Source organism: Panthera onca, chromosome C2 (genome assembly GCF_046562875.1).
Source record: "Panthera onca isolate mPanOnc1 chromosome C2, mPanOnc1 haplotype 2, whole genome shotgun sequence".
Classification (NCBI taxonomy): Eukaryota; Metazoa; Chordata; class Mammalia; order Carnivora; family Felidae; genus Panthera; species Panthera onca.
Genome location: NC_138347.1, coordinates 128,450,630 through 128,470,462, shown reverse-complemented (window position 1 = coordinate 128,470,462; position 19,833 = coordinate 128,450,630). Strand labels below are relative to the sequence as shown.

General features: G+C 41.4%; 3 protein-coding genes across 9 annotated transcripts in view; 1 reads left to right on the top strand and 2 right to left on the bottom strand.

Moving 5' to 3' along the window:
* Positions 1-19,833, bottom strand: part of AMOTL2 (angiomotin like 2) — a 278,572-nt gene that overhangs the window by 98,365 nt on the left and 160,374 nt on the right. The window lies entirely within an intron of this gene.
* ANAPC13 (anaphase promoting complex subunit 13) lies at positions 795-8,329 on the bottom strand. The gene is made up of 3 exons (XM_060638719.3): positions 8,218-8,329; positions 5,632-5,757; positions 795-1,185 (listed from the first exon to the last, which is right to left on the bottom strand). The coding sequence occupies exons 2-3, from the start codon at positions 5,728-5,730 to the stop codon at positions 1,060-1,062; spliced, it is 225 nt and encodes a 74-aa protein (XP_060494702.1). The 5' UTR covers positions 5,731-5,757; positions 8,218-8,329; the 3' UTR covers positions 795-1,059.
* Positions 8,205-19,833, top strand: part of CEP63 (centrosomal protein 63) — a 62,909-nt gene continuing 51,280 nt past the window's right edge. For 4 of the 7 annotated variants that reach the window (XM_078432328.2, XM_078432323.2, XM_078432327.2 and 1 more), the window contains exons 1-3: positions 8,505-8,755; positions 17,740-17,808; positions 18,732-18,909. In XM_078432328.2, coding sequence (XP_078288454.2) covers positions 8,595-8,755; positions 17,740-17,808; positions 18,732-18,909 — 408 coding nt within the window. In that variant the 5' untranslated portion in view covers positions 8,505-8,594. Of the gene's footprint in view, positions 8,311-8,348; positions 8,458-8,504; positions 8,756-10,968; positions 11,007-17,739; positions 17,809-18,731; positions 18,910-19,833 lie in introns of those variants that run through there. The other 3 variants (XM_078432324.2, XM_078432326.2, XM_078432325.2) reach the window with 3 other exon arrangements.

The window sequence follows — 19,833 nt, the reverse complement described above, 5'->3', positions numbered from 1 at the left end:
ATATAAGCCAGGGGCTCTTTCTACAGTTCACAACCTGGGTAAGAAAATAAGAAACACCACTCAACAGAAGCATAATGACAGGTGATAAATGTCCATGGATATGTTTTTCACAACACGGGTTCTTATACAAAAGTGTAGCTGAACGTGGACTTTGTGGTGTTTCCATTGCATCTGAAAGGACTCTTAGAAAATATGAAATCTTGTTACTGGGTAACACTAGTGGTCCGGTTTGCCAAAGGTCCTTTCCAGTGGCACCAAGTTAACTAGTAGGGAAAGCAGAGATACCTGCCAGATAACCTTTAATCTGTAAACTTATCCAAAGTTTGAAAATGCCATGGGGAATCTTAGGAATCCCACCAATGAGCCAACAGGATCATCTAGACACGCGTTCCACCTGCAGGTGCTACAGGCCATTGCTCAGACTGGCTCTCAGAGGGAGGCACAGGACAAGTTAACGCTCTCCTTACATCTGGCTTCCTGTCTTTGCCCATCCCTCTTGTGTTTTTAATCACCTGTGTCACAGGACACGTGTAAGTAGTTGGCATGTGTTAAACTCCGAGTAGAGCAAAATCAGAGTTAAAGGCAAATGTTGAACCACTTACATTCAAACACAAGCTAGTGAATGAAGAACTTTCGGTTCAAGGGCCAAATATTCTGCATTCCTGAGAAATCTGTTTCTCATTCTGTTAAGTATTTTCACATTGCACTTTGCTTCCACAAACTAAGTGGGTGTACATTTTTGAGTGTAGCTTTATCACTTCAAGATCTGAATTAGGAGAATGAAAGAAAATATGTAGTTTTTAATTTTTTTAATTTTTATTTATTTTAGAGAGAGAGAGCGCACGTGCATGTGTGCACCTGGGGAAGAGGCAGAGAGAGAGGGAGAGAATCCCAAGCAGACTCCACACCGTTAGCATGGAGTCCGATACAAAGCTCTATCTCAAAAACGGTGAGATCATGACCTAAGCTGAAATCAAGAGTTGGATGTTTAACCACTGAGCTACCTTAGTGCCCCTACGTATTCTAAAAAAAATCCGTCCATGAAAAGGGAGCCAGGTGTTAGTTTCCTACAGGGGGAACATTCTCATGGAGGTACTGTAAGGCCAAGTCGGTCCACTTCATTTCTTGCTCTTTAACAGATTCTGTGGTGCCACCGTTGTCCTGTTCCGGTTCAGGAAGCTCATTCTGAAACGGTACAATGGACATTCAGAACACTGGTATATTCTGCATTAATAAGCCCCTTAAAACTCAAGAGTACTTAGAATTAAAACCTGTGAGTTCTTAGAAACAGGCAGCATAATTGACAGAAATGTATCGTAAAGAAAGAACTAGGATAAAAAAACGTGAGGAAATATCACATATATCGCTCACATGTGCCCTGATGTCTGTAGTAGGGAACAGTAGCACCACGACTCTGGCGGTTGTGCAAGAGGCAGTGGTGGCAGAAGGATGAGAGCACAGGCTTTTGGAAGCCACTGGGATCCAAGCCCACAATGCCACCCTTTGCTGGGTTACCTGGGCAAGGTATTCAAACTCCTGGAGCCTTTGTTTTCTCTTTGGCAATGGGAGGAAAAAGGAGCCATCACCTCATAGGACAGCTATGAAGACCAAATGAGATCAAGTAAATGAGATCAAGTGCTCACCACTGTGGGGGCCATCCAGTGCTCAAGAAATAGCTGCTGTTATTACTAGTGGCTAGGATCACTGAAAAGACCCCCTACTGACTCTTTTCTGGGGAGGCTGCTTTAATAGAATACCACATTTGCTGGAATATTCCTTAAGCACAAGAAATGTATTAAGATAAAACAAAACAAACTATCCTGTCCCCAACATGCTCAAATTATTATTAAGTGGCAAGCACTGAAAATGTAACATGATAGGTGAGACTTCCCTCTAGTGATGGAGCATAGCAACATAAATCCTGCAAATGACCAGTTCATATCCGGCCAGCAATTTTCTTAGAATGGTAAATCATGGGCCACACTTAGTATAGAATCTGACATATAGATTTTTCAGCATGAGATTTAATTTACATGTAACACTGTATAAGTTTGAGGTATATGACATGATGATGATACATGTATGTATTATGAAATGATTATTGCAATAAGGTTAGTTAACATATCCATTGCTTCACATAGTTAGTTAACCATATTTTTGTATGTGTTGAGAACTTTTGATAGTTTCCTTGGAGTTTAAATTTAAATTTAGTACTACCAGGATTTTGCTTTGTACCAGAGTTCACTGACACAAATATATGTCTTTTTAACTACCTGAATTTACACCTTTTGAGGGGGGCAGCAAAGTGTTACCCGATACTGAGACTTAGGATTTCCCACTGAATTCCATTTTGCAGTATATGAATATAGTAATGTTTTTATCCTTTAAAATTATTCAAAATAGTGGGGCCCCTGGGTGGCTCAGTCGGTTGAACACCCGACCAGCTCAGGTCATGGTCTCACCATCCATGAGTTTGAGCCCTGCGTTGGGCTCTGTGCTGACAGCTCAGAGCCTGGAACCTGCTTCAGATTCTGTGTCTCCCCCTCTCTCTGCCCCTCCCCTGCTCATGCTCTGTGTCTCTCTCTGTCTCAAAAATAAATAAAAACATTTTAAAAAATTTGTAAAAATAATTCAATATATAAAATGATTTACTTACAGTTTGTACGAGTATTATCTGAACCACATACATCTTGTTTTACAACATACAACATAATACTGAGATTCAAACACATCTGTACAAACTGCAAAGAACTATCATTTACTGTAACACAATGATACATTCAAACTTAAAGAGGAAGTTTGTTTTCAATAATTATTTATAGCTGACAAAGCATAAACAAGTCCTTTGCTAATGAATTATGTGATTGGCAGACAAGCAACTTTACTTAATTTCACCTTATCCGTGGTATATGTTCTGAAATAATGTCTTTCATTTGGTCACTACTGTCTCTTGCAATGAATGCCAAGGTTAAAAAAAAAAAAGCGTATGTGCTTGGAAAACAAACGCACAGTATCCTGCGGTATCATAAACCCAACCATCAATTATATGCTTTACTGCAAAATGGCCTCGATTCTTGGCAGCTACTCCTATGAAAAGGCAGAGTCCTCTTTCCCCAGTTTCAGGTTGGGACTGGCCAAGTGCCTTACTTTGGCTAACACAGAGCAGCTGCAGTGTCAGTGGGCTCGCTGTCAGCCTGAGCTCCAGGCAGCCTCACCGTTGGTCTCCCGCTGCTCTTGGAACCCCGAGACAGCCATGTGCAGTCTAGGCTAGTCTGCTGGATAATGAGACTTGGGCCTAAGCACCTCGCCATCCCAGCTGACGACCTGCTACCTACCAGATTATGTGACAAGTCCCCCGATGACCCAGCCTCCAGCTGGCCTGCTGGCTGACTGCAGAGCACAAGCAGATCCAGCAGGGATCAAGCTGGCAAGGACTGGAAGACCCTCTGAGCCCAGCCACAAAATCATGAGATAAACTGCTATTGTTTCAAGCCACTCTGTTTGGGGGAGATTTGTTAGGCAGCAACAAAAGCTAACCAGTACACACATTGCCTCAGAATCACAAGACACAGGAAAAGACACAGATTTGCAAGCAGGCTAGGCTACAGCCTGGATGTTAGCATGGAAATTTCTCTCCCTCAACCCCTTCCACAGCAATGGTCCCCAAATCCTGCCATGAGCCTGTCGAGAATTAACCAACTCCCCTCCAGTGTCGTGCCTTTGTTCAGGCCCTCCTCCCCTGCTGATACACTACTGCAATCACTTCCTTACTGGTCCCTCTGCCCAATCATTTGCCCTTTTCTCCATGTCACATATCCTCTAACAACACTGCTGAACTGATTTTCCAAAACTCAAATTTGAGCATGGCAGATTTCTATTTTGAAGACCACTCATTCCTAGCTATCCTCAGAATGAGGTTGAAGCATCGCATCAAATACTCCTCTCAAAATCTGGTCCAAGCCCATCTTTTCTGCCTACCTTAGATGACAAATATTTTCTCCATCCACAGTGAATGTCTCACCATCTCAAGCCTTCAAAACTCTGAGCCTTTGAACTTCTGTCCCCTCTGTTGGAGTGCCCTTGTCTATCCCCACTAAATTTCTGGCCCTCCCTTATGACCAGCCTAAATATTATATTCTCCCTAAAGCCCTTCCTGATGCCAAATGGGCAATCAGCCACTTCCTATCCTATGTAGCTGTTTACAACCCATTTATAACACTGTAATTATGTATGTTGCCTCTCTAGCACCCCAGGGGCAAGAACTATATCTGACGTTCACATAGTCTTATGGCATACAGTAGGCTTCAAAAAAATGCTTGTCGAATGAAAAAACAAGTTTACAAGACAGGATCTGCAGCCTTCACACAGACCTAGGTAGGAAGTCCCAACTTACCAGCTGTCGGGCTTTGGACAAGTTCCCCTCTCTGATCCTATTTCCTTACTGTAAAATAAGGATAACACTACTACTCTTGCAAGGGTGTTTCAAGGGCTAGAGATAACATACATGAAATCTCAACCTCGGTCCAAGGCATAAAACTGGTATTGAGTAAGTGACAGCTATAATTCTCATTATGCACTCTCTTTTGACTATTTTTCTAAACTTGAACTAAGCTGTGACTTATTATTTAATATGTGTATTATTCATTGAACATATTATCATCTCTTAACCTTAAATGAAAATGTAGGTGAGCTTAAGTTTATTTGTTGGTCAACAGCAGTAGCAGTCTACTTGTAAGCTGTATTTCATTAACAGCTCCTCTCAAGGCACTTGGCGTGCTCTACAGAAAAAGTTCCCAGAGCCTGTTCTCTTTGTTTTTTGTTAGGCCTCTATGACATACATAGGATTTTAAATAAACATTTATAAATGCAAAACTTTTATGTTTTATTTTTTAAAAATGTTTATTTGAGAGCAAGAGAGTGCTTGTGAGTGGAGGAGGGACAGAGTGCAAGGGAGAGAGAGAATCCCAACATGGGACTTGATTCTATGAACTGTGAGATCATGACCTGAACCAAAATCAAGAGTCGGACGCTTAATCAACTGAGCCATGCAGGCACCCTTACAAACGCAAAAACTTTTAGATCATTTATTATTACATGAGGTTCAACAAACTCCTTGCAGGACAGTTCTCCAGAGATCAGGAAAGAAAAGAGTATCGCAGGGCCCTTTTGGTCTAAATGCAAAAAAGCCAGGTGTCTTTCAAACATTTTCCAGGAAACCTAGGATAGGTGTGTATTTCAAGAGTGTGTCTCTAAAGATGTCAATTGATCAACTACAGGTAGACAAGTAGGAAATACACAGTAAATGCCACTGCTTCGTGTTCCACTCCATCTTGTGCATTAAGGTCTCATTATCTGGTTTACTAGCTTTGGTGCAGTGGACAGAATGTGGCTCAGAAGGCTTGGGTTCCAGTCCTGGTGTGACCCCTAACTGAACTCCTCATATCAGCTCTCTGAACCACATTTCTCTACAAATAAAAAGGTCAAGCTATCCAGGGTCTTCTAGAGTTAGAGGAGTCCACAGCTTTCATTTCTTTGCCCTACTGTTTTATTTGTCCATTGACATCCTACATCTACTAGCACACTCCAGATCATACGTCTAAGCCACCATCGCTGGCACAAATTATAGCCTACCAGTGGTATTGCAACATCTTCATACGGCAGCTTGTCTTCTCGCCAGGCATCGTCAATCAAATCCAAGATCCTTCCATCTCTCTGTACCTCACTGTCCATTCTCCTGCAGCTTTGATCTTGTCAGATCTATAAGCCAAAGAGGTGACTTCTTAAACATGAAGGCTGAAGGGATGATATAATCTAGCACTAGGACTCCCCAGGCTTTTTAGCCTGGATGTGTCTTTTGGTGTAACATCACCCTGGGAAATGGGAAAGACTCATCTTCTCATTTGGGTCAGGTGACAACTTATTTTTAAGATCACAGTCTCTCCGTTCTGCTTCCTGCCCCCGGCCCTCCCCGCTGCTGAAGGATGCTTTATAGCATATATAGGACAGAAATCAGATATAGCTCAGTTGACAGACCAGTGTGACAGTGTGACCTTGTGTACAAGGCCACGGTATATCTAGAATGTAGCTTTTCTCTCCTAATATGCATGTTCACCTTTCCCTGTTCGGGATGCCTTTGATGAATCCCTGATTCATAACCAAATCTCCTCTCTGTCCCCTTTAGCCTTTTCTTGAAATATTTCTACAAGTCTCCACCTGCCTTGGCTCTAATATTAGCATCCTTAGGCACAGGAGCTAAATGAACACACTGAGATACTGAACTGGGCCACACAAAGTAACCAACTACAGATCTGACAGAAATCCTCAGCTGAGTTTGTAAAGGAAAACTGCCTCCCTTCTTAAAACAGTGCCCAACCAGAGTTCTGAAAGGAGCACCTCCCAGTGAACAAGAGTAGCAGGACCCCATGCTGCCCATTTCTGCTTTCCTTTGGGGTTCCTTCCTGATTTTTTAATGCTGTACTCCCTTCAATGCCTGGACCAAGTGGTCAAGATGTTACTTAGCTCCTTGGCCATAGCTGATTCTCCATTTTTCTCCTAAACAGCTGCAGCCAGCATGGAGAAAACCTCTGGTTTCCCTGTTTCCAAGTTTGGGCTCTGCTTCTTCATTATTGGTTATCACCCTACTGTGCTTCCTGCCACAAAGTAGCCATCCTGATGGCCTGGAAGCCAATGGCAACAAAGGCACTTCCAGTCACTCCTAGTTTCTGAGGCTATGAACATTCACACAAGGAACAATCTTTCGGGGTGGACCCCAACTCTTCAGACAGGTCTGTGCTTGTCCCCAACAGCATGATTGCAAGATAGCCCTAATGCCTAGGTAGTAATTACACAAGTTAGGTGGGATAAGAGTTTTTGACCTCATGGTAAAGATCCAGGCAAAACTGAAGCAGAAGGTATCCAGCTAGTTCTGTCTTCAGTGAAACAGATGAAGCCTTGATGTTTCACTCAAGAATTAATTCAGTACTACCCAGTAGATAAAGCAAGTATAAGGATATTGACTTTAGGAAATTTACATACAGTTCGTTATATTTTTGGAATCCCTGTCCCTTAAAAGCCCCTTTTCCTGCTGCCATTCCTTTGTCCTTGCTGCTGTCCCCTGGGATACCCTCATTTCTCTAGTTGATCAGAACTAGTTAATTTTCCCAGTCACACATAGATTGTGTGACTTTCTGTGAAGTGTTTTTCAAATCACTCTACCTTTAGCAGGCATTCTGCCCTTGAACATTTCCTTCTTGTCCTTAGGATCCACCTAACAGGTTAGGTAGTCTTTCCAACAGTTTGTCAGGTATCCTTGTCTCCAATTAATATGTGTAAATTTTGCAGCAAGACTCAGCACATCTTTCCCAAATTTCGCCTCAATCTTTTTTTAGCCGTCCCTCTTGGAAACACCACTAACCCTGCCACACTTTCCAGACTTTGCACGTAAAAGCCTTTTTTCCCCATCACTAACGCCTACTTTTCCTTCCAAACTCAACACTGGGATCAGCTAATCTGGTCAACATCCCATTTCCAGAGTCAGACGCTAATGTGCCTTCACTCTTCAGGGGCTGGAAGAGTGGAAAGCATTGTAGACCCTCAATGTCCCACACAAGGCCCGCTGTCCCAAGCACTTGCCACACTCGACAGAACGAACCACTACTACCTTCCTGAGCAAACTTTTCTTACACATTTAACAGTCCCAATGCCTGGAACGCTCTTTACAATTCCTTTGTTTCCAGCTAACCCCTAGTCAGTCTAAAAAACTTGGCTCCCAGGTCGTGTCCCGCAGGAGCTTGTCACACTGCTCATTACATGGTTTTCCTAGACCCTCGGTGCGTCCGATCCCCGGAGCAGGGGCACGTTTTATCTCATCATTGCACTTTATCGCTCTGGGAACAGGTAATTAACAAGATCTAAGTGGGACGGCCTTTTCTCCCTTACTAGAAATGACCCTCGCAGGCCACCACCATCCGTAAAAGCGGGGGGCGGCTCAACAGTCCCGGCTTCCGGCTCCAAGATGGATACACCAAATGTGGAAGCGGGGGAGGCCCAGAACCGCCACGGAAGTGCCTTTGCACCCGACCACGGCGTGCACCGGGGAAAGTGATTGTGAGGATGAAGTGAAGCCATCGGCCTCCACCCACGGGAATGGGGAAAGGGCGACGCTGAGGAAGCAACGCGTCGGCGTCCCTCCAGACTAGGGGCGCAAGAAAGTCTTACCCGCGCGGGACCCAGCGCCGCACCCGCTTCTACCAGACCCCACCCTCAGCATCACGTGACCCAAGCCCTTTTCTCTCCGATTCCCGGATGTGGGTGAGCCCATTTGTTTGCGTGGAGGGGAGGTCTGGGAGGACGCAGCTTCGATTCAAAAGCGAGCGGGCAGTGGGCGGGACGAACGTGGAGACAACGGAGGCTGGACGTCGGGTTGGCGGAGACGCGCGTGCGCGCCCCCGGCCGGAGGTAACGGCGGGAAGTCTCGGGGGCGCGCTCGCGGCGGCCCGGTAACTGCTTGTGCGCTTGTACGACGGGCGAGGGGCGGGCGTGCCCTAGCCCGGAGGCAGCCCTGGCTGCGGTGGCGCCGCGGGCTGCGCGGCCGTATGGCCCGGGGCTGGCCTCCGCAGCAGCCCGCCGGCCACCAGCCCCGCCTTCGCCGGCCGGGGTCCGCTGCGGCGCCCCGCCCGTCCGCCTCGCTTCGTGTGCTGTGCGGACCCGCGAAGGCGAATATGGCCCTGCCCGGCACACCGTCCGGGCAAGCCAGGTTGTCAGCCCCTCCCCCGAGGCTGGGCCGGCTGGAGGGCGGCCGGGGGCGGGGGAGGCGAGCTGCCGCCGAGCCCTCGTTTTCCGTGGCGGAGCCAGCTGCGTGCCGCTCTTCCTCTGCAGAGGAGGAACCCCCCGGCACAGCCCTCCCGCCTAGGCTGCTGTACCTGGTTAGCTTCCCAGCATTGTTGTGACAGGCCCGTGACGGCACCTGATGCCGGTTCTCTAATGGGGGTGGGGGGTGGGGGGGGGAACTTAAGCAGTTTTTGAAGTAAGTTAATGTCAGTACAGGAGGTACGGAAATGTGACAGAAATCGTGAAGGACTGAAGTTACGGATTGCTCCAAACAAATCAGGGGTGGGAAATAATCATATCATAGAGTGAGGGTTTAAAAGGGACAGTTCCTTAGGAGCACTTCAATCTTGAAGATACTTGAAGACAGGAAATTCAAGCTCAATGTTTTTTTTACGTCCCTTAGAACATCAGAGAGTAAAAACGAGTCTGCTGGTAGTGACTAATCTTCATTTATAGTTAGAGTACCCTTATTTCCACAAAGTAGTTTTCGTTGAGCCTTACATCGGATTCATTAAATTGTTTTATTCCTTTAATAAAGCAGTACTGTAGGGTAGGTGCACTGCTGTTATAGTTACCCACATGGTTGCATTTCATTTTATAGCTATGGAGAGGAAGTCCTAGTAAGGATCATCAACTACATGCAACTTTCAGATACTTATATTTAAACTTATAGCTGTAGTTTAATAAAGTGTATTCTCTTATTTGAAATGCAGTACCGCCTTTAGATTTGTATCAGCTTCTTACCATTTATATCATTATCAGTGATCAGTAGAGTAAAAATGAAATTAAAATGGGTTAGAAAAAAATTAAAGTGAAATGAGTAGAGATTTATAAACATTTAGACACACCGTCCTTTAAAAATGTATGTAGATTCAGGTTTTACAAATTATTTTTAATAAATGTATCTTAATTGTACTGAGGCCATTTATCTCCCATTAGAAGGTGGACTTTTGCTTTGTCCTTCCCATTTTCATTTATGTAGTAGTGGTGGCCAGTTGAGACAGCATCAGTAATCCACTCTATTAGAGATCGCTACTTCAAAAAAAAAACAAGTCAACTTGATTTGAAATTCATCTGCAGCCAACATGAACAGTGGTTGCAGGGATTGAATTTATTTTTATGTTAGTTTTTTTTTTTTCCTCTGAAAGTTAAATTTGCTTTTTTGGTTTTATAAAACCACAATAGTGTCATCATACCTGTGAAAATTTATAAAAGTACCACGATGTCAATATTCAGTCTGGGTTGCTTTTTCCAACTGTCCCTTAAATGACTGTTTACAATTAGTTTGTTTGGATCAAAATCTCGTAGAGATCCACATGTTGCATTTGGTTGATACATCATTTAAATCTTTTTTAATAGAGCAGTTCCCTCATGTCCCTTTCTCCCCATAATAGTCTAGAGTTAACTGATTGTATCCGCATAACATCCTTTAACATGTACATCCCTTTATTTCCTTTAAACCAGTAGTTAGATTTAGAATCACACGGTCCAGTATAGTAGCCACCAGCCAGGTATTTAAATTAATTAAAATGAAATCAAATTAAAAATTCAGTTCCCTAGTTTCATTAGCCACATTTTAAATGCCCAATAGTCACAAGTGCCTGGTGGCTAACCTTGGAATGGCGTAAACATAAAATATTTCAATAATCACAGAAAATTCTGTTGAATAACACTAGAAGATTAGATTCAACCTTAATTTTTGTTTTTGTTTTTTGTTTTTTTTTGGGGGTCAGGGTGGTGGGGGCAAGAAGATTTCCTAGGTGGTGCAGTAGACAATCTATTGCATTAATTATCAGAGAGGCATGAAATGCCTGAGTTGTCTCTCTTGTGTTAAGATTGAGCAGTGTAATGCGTTCAGGTATTGTTAGCCCAATCCATCCATCGTGAAATTCCCTATGAGCTTTTCACTTAATGGGGAAATCTTTTCATGGATCTAGATTGCCTGTATCCATTATTGCATTAGGGATTGCAGAATGCTGATATTCTAATTCTCTCATTCCTTCAGTGTTTATTAGCTGGAAATCTTTTATGAAGAACAACTCTCCCCCACCAGCCATTTGACTACCATCAACTATTTGAAATGTAGTTTGTACAGGAAAGGCAAAAAAAAAATGCTTAATTCTTTCCCTCTATTTTCAGACTACAGTAATGAGTTGGTGGCCTAGCAACCTCCAAAGGTAACCATGAGGGTTTTTGCATTTTTTTAAAAAATCATCATGGACTTGAATATATTTAAACTGTTTCAACTTACTGCAATTTTGTTTTTTGTTTTTTAATACCCAAATTTTCCTACCTTTGGGTAGTGGCATCTCCTTTAAGTTGGCTCCTGTCCACCTTGATATGACTAGTAGCCTTTGATAATTCCCTTTTTTCTGGTAAAAGCATGTTCCTCTCTCATTTATACATTAATGGCCACCAAAAAGACCTGGTTCCTTTGAGTAGAAGATGGTATTTAGAGACCACAGCCTGGGTGTTCTTGCTGCTAGTTTGGTCAATGGCTCTAGGATTTACGATGGCCAGAGTTAGAAAATACACTTATTATCATTTATTATTTTTTAAATATGTATTTTTGAGAGAGGGAGAGCATGCGCGTGTGTGTGCGCGTGTGCACACACACACACGCGCGCGCACACACACACACACGTGAGGGAGGGGCAGAGAGAGAGGGAGAATCTGAAGGAGGCTCCTGTCAGCACAGAGCCCGATGCGGGGCTCAAACTCACGAACTGTGAGATCATGACCTGAGCTGAAGTCAGATGCTTAAATGACTGAGCACCCAGGCACCCCAGAAATACATTTTTTAAAACAAATATACAGAATTCACACTGATTATTTACATTTTAGGGTTTTTTTGTATTTGTTCTTATATGTGTGTCTTTTTGTCTTGCTGAAAATCTTAGAACCACATTAGGTTAACATAATTACTTTTTTTCCTTATCCTATATTCTACATATTGGTTTTAAGTTAATGATATCAATTTTATTATTAACCATATGATTCCTAATAGTGTTTAGGATTTCTTTGCAGTTCTTTTTTATCTTTAATATATATCCCACTTGGGCTATGTACAGTAAAACTTGCGTTTTAAAGGCATATGAAACAATTTGCTATATGGTTTGTTTGCCAACTTGATATCTAGTTGATACTTGTTTCATTTTGTTTCCAATTTTTAATACTCCTTTTTTAATTTGGATTTTTTTATATATGTAACAAATTAGCATAGTTCTCAAAACAAGTATCTGTAAAACAGAGATATCCAGACAAGTTTAGCTTTCATTCCTCTTTTCTCCACCCTGTTTCCCTTTGTTATAGGTATCATGTTTACTGGCTTTGGATTTATCCTTTGATAAAAACAAATGCATTATCTACTTGCTTTCCCCGTCTGGTAATATATGCCTTGTAGATCCTTCCATAGGAGTATGTTGTCCCTTTTGACAGCTTCATAACATTCCATTGGTGGATGAATATTCAACTAGTCTCTCTCTCGATAGGCTTTTGTGCTATGTCCTACTGTTGCACATTGTGCTGCACCGTGTGTCCTTGTGCATGTGTGACTTTGTATTTTTGCCAATGTGTCTTTGGGACAGTTTCCTAGAAGTGGCATTGTTGGGTCAAAGGGTAAATGCATATTTCTCAGTTGCTAGGTATTGCCAAAATCTCTACAGAAGTTATACCATTCTGTGTTCCAAATTTGCCTACCATGTATGTGAGTGCCTGTTTTTCCATAGCCGTATCAGAGTATATTGTTAAACGTTTGAGCTTTTGTTAATCTAAATATAACTTTCTGTATTTTAAATTTGTATTTCTCTTACTTGTGAGACATCTTTTCATGTTTTGTTTTAACTTAATTAAGTTTTTATTTTCATTTCAGTTAGCATACAGTGTTACATTAATTTCAGGTGTACACCTTAGTGATCGGTACTTCCATACAACACCTGGTGCTCATCACAGCAAGTGCCCTCCTTAATCCCCATCACCTATTTCACCCACCCCTCCACCCATGTCCCCTCTGGTAACCATCAGTTTGTTCTGTATAGTTAAGAGTGTTTCTTGTTCTCTCTCTCTCTCTCTCTCTCTTTCTTTCTCTTTCTTATCCCTATGCTCATTTGTTTTATTTCTGAAACATGGGAGTGAAATCATATGGTATTTATCTTTCTCTGACTTATTTTGCTTTGTATTATACTCTCCATCTCCATCCATGTTGTTGCAAATAGCAAGATTTCATTATTTTTTTATGGCTGAATATTCCATTGCATGTACATACCACATCTTCTTTATCAATTGTTGGACACTTGGGCTTCTTCCTTATCTTGGCTATTTAAAATAATGCTGATATTTTCATATGTTTAAGGTCATTTGCATTTCTTTTTGTGTGAACTGCTTGTTCATATCTTCTGCCCATATTCTATAGATTCCTCCCCCTGTCTGGTTTTTATTTATTTATTTATTATTTTTTCCCCTCAACTTTTAGGAAATTTTTATATATTGGATAATTTACCCCTTGTGATAAAACTTTCAAATACTGTTATTTATCTTTTGACTTTGCTTATTGGCATTTTCCCTATGTACAAGTGTATCTTTATCTACTCTGATTTCTCGGTCTTTCTTCTTATTCTTTCTGGACTTTGAGTGATAGTTTGGTCAATGTTTTAAAATTTCATTTTTATTTTGGAAAATTTCTTTGATACTTTGTGTTTTTTCCCTTAAGTTTAAGTAGGAACCTTTCTGAGGAATGATAAGTTATATTGATTGCTTATTGGAACAGCCAGTTTATCAGCCATAGTAAATCTGACAGAACCATATGTCTTTGTAATCATAGTAACACCAAGACAGGTAAGGGACAGAGCATTGTTACCCTCCTTTAAATGAGACGTGATGGGTAGGCATAACCCTTTTATTAGTACATATCAATTCATAATTCTATCTGGAGTTTTATTTTCTTACTGTGTCCCATTTTGTGAGTAATTTGATCTTGGGCATATACTCTGAATATTTTTCCTGAATTGTAAAATGAAGAGGTTAAGTAAGAGGCCTTCAGATCCTTTCTAGCTCTTAAATTTCAATATACTAATGAATTTCAAAGCTGTGCCTGTTATTAGCTATCCTATGTGGATTCTTTTTCCCCTAAGACTTTAAGTGTCTTTTCTCTGTTTCCCACCCTGCATTTCCTTTAACTCTCCTATTCTAGATTTCACCACTTTAAAACAGCCTTTATTCCAAAGAAAAGTTGTAATTAATAACTTAAAAAGAGTTAACCATTAATAGCTTATGTCTGTTGATGTCTTGGTCTAACTGCAGAAATGACCATTGTAGAGCTACACCGTTTCCATTTAACCACATTTAGCATTTTATGTTAGTGGCAAGGAGTAGCAGATGATCAAACAGTAATTAAATTGGTATTTAATTTTATGAACCAAGAATATCTAACTTTATATCATTATCACATGGCACAGGCAAAGAAGAAAGCAAAGTGACATAGTACCTAGAGTTGAATGAAGCTCAGTTTGGCTAGCAAGGAATCAGTGATCTAGCCATGAGAAACTCAAATTAGAAAAGTCCATAGAAAATCTGGGTCCTTGCTGTTTACCTGATCCCAAGAAATGAGAACTGATGGTGTTTGGCAGCTATTCAAATAGATGGTGAAGGTATTGGTAAAGAAACACACTAGTAAGATTATTTTCCACAGAGAAGGTTGATGGTTCCCCCACTCCACCATCATCCATTTTTTAAAAACAGAAATGTCTTGGGGCGCCTGGGTGGCGCAGTCGGTTAAGCGTCCGACTTCAGCCAGGTCACGATCTCGCGGTCCGTGAGTTCGAGCCCCGCGTCAGGCTCTGGGCTGATGGCTCGGAGCCGGGAGCCTGTTTCCGATTCTGTGTCTCCCTCTCTCTCTGCCCCTCCCCCGTTCATGCTCTGTCTCTCTCTGTCCCAAAAATAAATAAAAAACGTTGAAAAAAGAAAATTTTTAAAAACAGAAATGTCTTTGTTTTAGTCTTAAACCATTTTTACTTCTGAAATGGCAGTTTTCCCAGATGTGGACTATTTTCATTATTGTGTTACTGCCATCTGGTGTCCATGGTGTTGAGTTTGCATTTTTCCTGTATTCAGACTTTTTCGTGTGGCTTCATTTATTGCCAGTAAGACACTATTAAAGCAAAAGAAGATATGAGGGTATTTTTAGATCTGAAACTGTAAAATATATAAACATTGCACATTGGTTGCGACTTGGGAGTCGCACTGCCTAGGTTTGATCCTAGGACTATAATTTGTAGTTTACTGTAGTCAAGATAGCCTCAGTTTCCTCAAAGTAGTGGTATCTTTTATGAGCATGTGAAGAATGAATTTGACTGTATATACAACGCAGAACAATTGAGCATTCAATGGCTGTTACCTTCTGTTATAAATATTGTTAGTTATTAATAATATCCAGAAAATGTTAATGTATATTAGTAAATGTGTATTATTAATACATTAATGTTTAAGAATTATGTGACCTAAAAAAGTATAATTTTACTGATCATAATTTTGAATAACTGTAGTAGCACTGTCCTTAGGAATAGCTGTTTCATTCTTTTCCTTTTTTTAAATTTTTTTATGTTTAGTTTTGAGAAAGAGAGAGAGCCCATGAGCGAGCAGGGGAGGGGTAGAGAGAGAGGGAAACACAGAATCTGAACAGACTCCAGGCTCTGAGCAGTCAGCACAGACCCTAGTGCGAGGCTCAAACTCACAAACTGTGAGATCACGACCTGAGTTGAAGTCAGACACTTAACTGACTGAGCCACCCAGGCTCCCCAGGAATAGCTCTTTCTTACAGATTTAATAAATACCCATGTACGGTAGTCAAGAGCATGCTACTTACAGTGCACATTTGATGGGCTATTAGAATCCCATGAAACCTTGGAGATGATAGTTCATACCCCCTCATTTTACAGATGCAAAAACTGAAGTCCAAGGACACAAAGCTGCCTAGTTGCAGAGCAGGGCTATATCTTGGGTTTTCATCTACATGGTGCTATGTGAACTATGCACTGCCTCTCAGCTCCCCAGAGGGGAATAAAACATGGAATGTAGTTATACTGTAATTAACCATATGATGGTTTGAAAGAAAGTGGATTAGAACATGACATTCTTTTTCTTTAGGTTTTTATTTTATTTAATGTTGGTGTAATATAATGGGAAAACCAACTGGAGAAAAACCCTCTGTGCCATATTTGTGCACAAACAGTTTAATACTCCTGTTAGTAACTTTAGAAATAAATGCAAATAACATGCAGTAGTTGTATTTTCCAATCTTTCATTCCTCTCTGTGTCTCCAGGACACCCTGTTCTCGCCTCTGTCGGTACATTTGTCACATGGGGGGAACATTTTGGGTTTAATTTTTTCTTTCTCAAACTGGACTATTAATTCCTTGAAAAGGACCATTTCTTTCATCATTATGTACCTGTGGTTAGTACAACACTGAATTCTGTGTTAAATGAAGGAATCCCCTTCTCTTGTCTTTATAATAGATGAGGCGTTAGTACAAAGGGGCAGAACCTCCCACCACAGCCTTTGAGAATTCCTTAAAGACTAATTCAGGGTTGAGCCTTTGAAGGGTTAAGGAAAAAAAGTAGTTCCTCAGGAATGAGGAGTGGTTTGACATTGGTTAATAGTTTTGTAGAGGGGAAGAAACCTACAACAGGTACTTCTTATTGGCAGGCACTTCCAAATTTAAGGGTAATCTTTCCCCTGTCCTTCTCACCTTCCTTTCTTTATGGTGCATCTTTACCTTTCTATGGCAGTCTGTTCTGTCTCCTTCCGTTCTTCTCTGCTAGACTCTCCTCTGCAGTTCTCCAGCTATGACCAGGTTGCACAGAGGGATAGGGAAAAGGGAGGAGAGTTGTGATAAGTTCAGCCAGAAGCATCTAGCATTTGCCATCTGAAATGCTGCACTAAGCTCTGGAGCTGCAGAGGTGAATAAAATTAAGTTTCTGCCCTTAAGGGTTAAATAGTAAGGAAAAAGTGTGCAAAAACCTCATTCCCTGTGTAGTGTAACTCCTATGAAAGAGCTCTTAAGGACTCGCAGTGGGGGAAGCACAGAGGAGGGAGGACCCGTAGGGCTGCCTTTGAGGGAAGGGAAGGTGTTCTGGGAAGCCTCACAGGCCTGCCATTTCAAGGGTGGGTAGGATCTCTCGTGATGGACCAAGGAGTTCAAGCTCAGGGCATTTAACCTTTTTATAGTATTAGTCTCTTTTTTAAAGGGCAGCGATCTTTACCTCTTCTTTTTTTTCTTTAAGTCTTTTCATTTATTTTGAGAGAGAGAGAGTGTGCCCGCATAAAAGGAGGGCTAGAGAGGGAAGGAGAGAGAGAGAGAGGGAGAATCCCAAGCAGGCTCTGTACTGTCAGCTCAGAACCTGATGCAGGGCTCAAATTCACAAACCCCGAGATCATGACCTGAGCTGAAACCGAGAGTCAGATGCTTAACTGGCTGAGCCACCCAGGTACGCCAATATCACCTTTTTATAATATCTCTTTTTTTTAAAAAATAAAGGTATACTTTTCCTCTGATGTGTGTGGCCCCTGATTACTTCCTCTCATTTTGTGAGGGGCTTTGTTGTTAGTGTCCTTCTGGGACACAGAACTGGTTCACAGGAATGCAACAATAAGGTATGATTTCTATCATGTGGGAAGGCTGTCAGTAGCATTCAGATCATTGTAAGTCATTTTCTTGTAGTCTGAAATGTATTTGGTCCTAATATTTCTTGAAGGGATATTCCTGGACTGCTTCTACACCCATCCTAAGAAGTGGCTGCATTTTCTCATTGTTATTTGTTATTGTATGTTTTCATTCACATTCTTAGGTTTGTAAGTTGGAATGTTAGAACTTGAAAAATGAATTTTCTCCTGACTGATTGTTTTTGCTTTCCCAGTTGCCAAGACAAAGGGGATTTGGCGATGGAGGCTTTGTTGGAAGGAATGCAAAATCAGGGACATGAAGGGTAAGATTGCTTTTGACCTTAAGCTCCTCACTGAGTTTAAAAAGCGTATCCAAGTTATCCCTCTATTTTGTGCTTTGGCTACAGAAGCAAATGTGCTCAGCAAAAGCCCAGTTGATCCGTGTCATGTTTGTGGACGGCATCTCTCTTTGGGGTGTTGGCCTCATCTCAGTAGTGTGAAGCTGGCTACTTGTTTTCATCCCCCTCTAAATTTTCTCCTCCCCAGAAGCAAACGTAGAAGTTCAGCAGTTTTGTACACTAAGAACAAATGCTTAAAAAAGTGTTTGAGCCTTAGTGATGATAGCTGTCTGTGGCCATTCCTGGACACCTGTTTGAACCCAGTGCACCTATCTATGTTTACTTCTTTTTCTGCCTCTGTAATATCCGGCACCTCCTATAACTGTGAAGGATGTCAACAAGTTTACAATAATAAGGTCGGCTGCAGGAAGTTTCTAATAATAAGGCGGGAAGAAATCGTTGAAATAAACCTGGCTCAATGATGAGTTTCTTGAAACAGCTCTTAAAATTGTATTATCACCTTCCCACTAGCCTACTCACTTCCAAGGCTTTTTATTTTGGTTAGCTAAGAATGTGACAAGCTCGCCTGGATTCTTCCTGATAGCTCTCCTAAAACATTACAGAAGAGCTACTTGTTGGTCGTGGAAGCCCCGCTCACAAGCCAGACTTAAACATCATCTCGTGTTTGAACAAACGATTTAGGCTTTAGGGTTGGCTATGAGAGGAAGACAGAACATGCAGTGGAATAAGTAATCATCTTAATATGAACATTAAAAGGAAAAGCTCGGAAGTCCTTTTCTTTGCTTCTAATAATTTCTTTACTGACACTGTTCCACCTCAGGTGGGTTTATGTCTGCTACGTTTTTACATGCGAAGGATAAGTCATGGGCATATGATCTTATTTACAGGGGATTTTTGACATCCTGTGAAGCAGAACTACAAGAGCTCATGAAACAGATTGACATAATGGTGGCTCATAAAAAATCTGAATGGGAAGGGCAGACACATGCTCTTGAAACTTGCTTGGGCATCCGTGAACAAGAACTGAAGGCTCTTAGGGGTCAGTTGGATATGAAACACAATGAGGTAAAGCCGTTGATTCACTCCTCTTTTTGATATTTTGACCTTGGCTTTTGTATTAAATATGTTTCTAAAATATTTGTTGAAGAAAGCATTTGTGTGTTGTTTCTGAATTACTTCAGTGGTTTCTTTTAGAAGAAAAATTAATTGTGAAAACATGTAAGAATATTAATATTTATTTCAAGGATCATGTTACTTTGGTCACATAGAGCATATAACCTCTTAAAGAATGTGCAAAGGGTGTTACACGATCTTTGTATAACTGTCATCCTATTACATGTTTGTATTACCATTCACCGAGTTTAGCGAACGTTGTTTTTGGCCTCATTGTATGACTAGTGTAAAAAAGTTAAGCCCAGAATTCAATAATTTGCCTCTCTGGGTTCCATTTAAAATAAAATCCAGAAAAACTTAAAGGTTTTTTTTCTCTGCCCTTGTTGAAAATTAGGGGAAAAGAAAGGAAAGAGGAAAATAAAAATTCCTTGCAATCCCACCACCACTAGTTATTGGTGATTTGGGGGGAAAGTTTTATAATGTTTGTTGATTGACTTCCATAGTTTAGCTGGTACAGTAAAAAGAAGAACATTAAATATTAGAAAGGAAGCAGAAAGCACTTCTAAGCCCAAGAAATGCCTGTAATGTCTCGCATGAGTGTCAATCTGAGAAGGATTGCAAAAGTTGTAGGAAGGGCCTGGCCCCAACCCTGACTCTGATGAATTTTCCCACCAGCAGGATCACCCACGTATGAGTGCTGTTACTCAGTTTATTCAGGAACACTCCCGTGAGGGTATACACTGAGATTGTGATGCTTTTTTTTTTTTTTTAATGTTTGTTTATTTTGAGAGAGAGAGAGAGCATGCATGTGAGTGGGGAAGGAGCAGAGAGAGAGGGGGAGAGAGAATCCCAAGCAGACTCCATGCTGTCAGCACA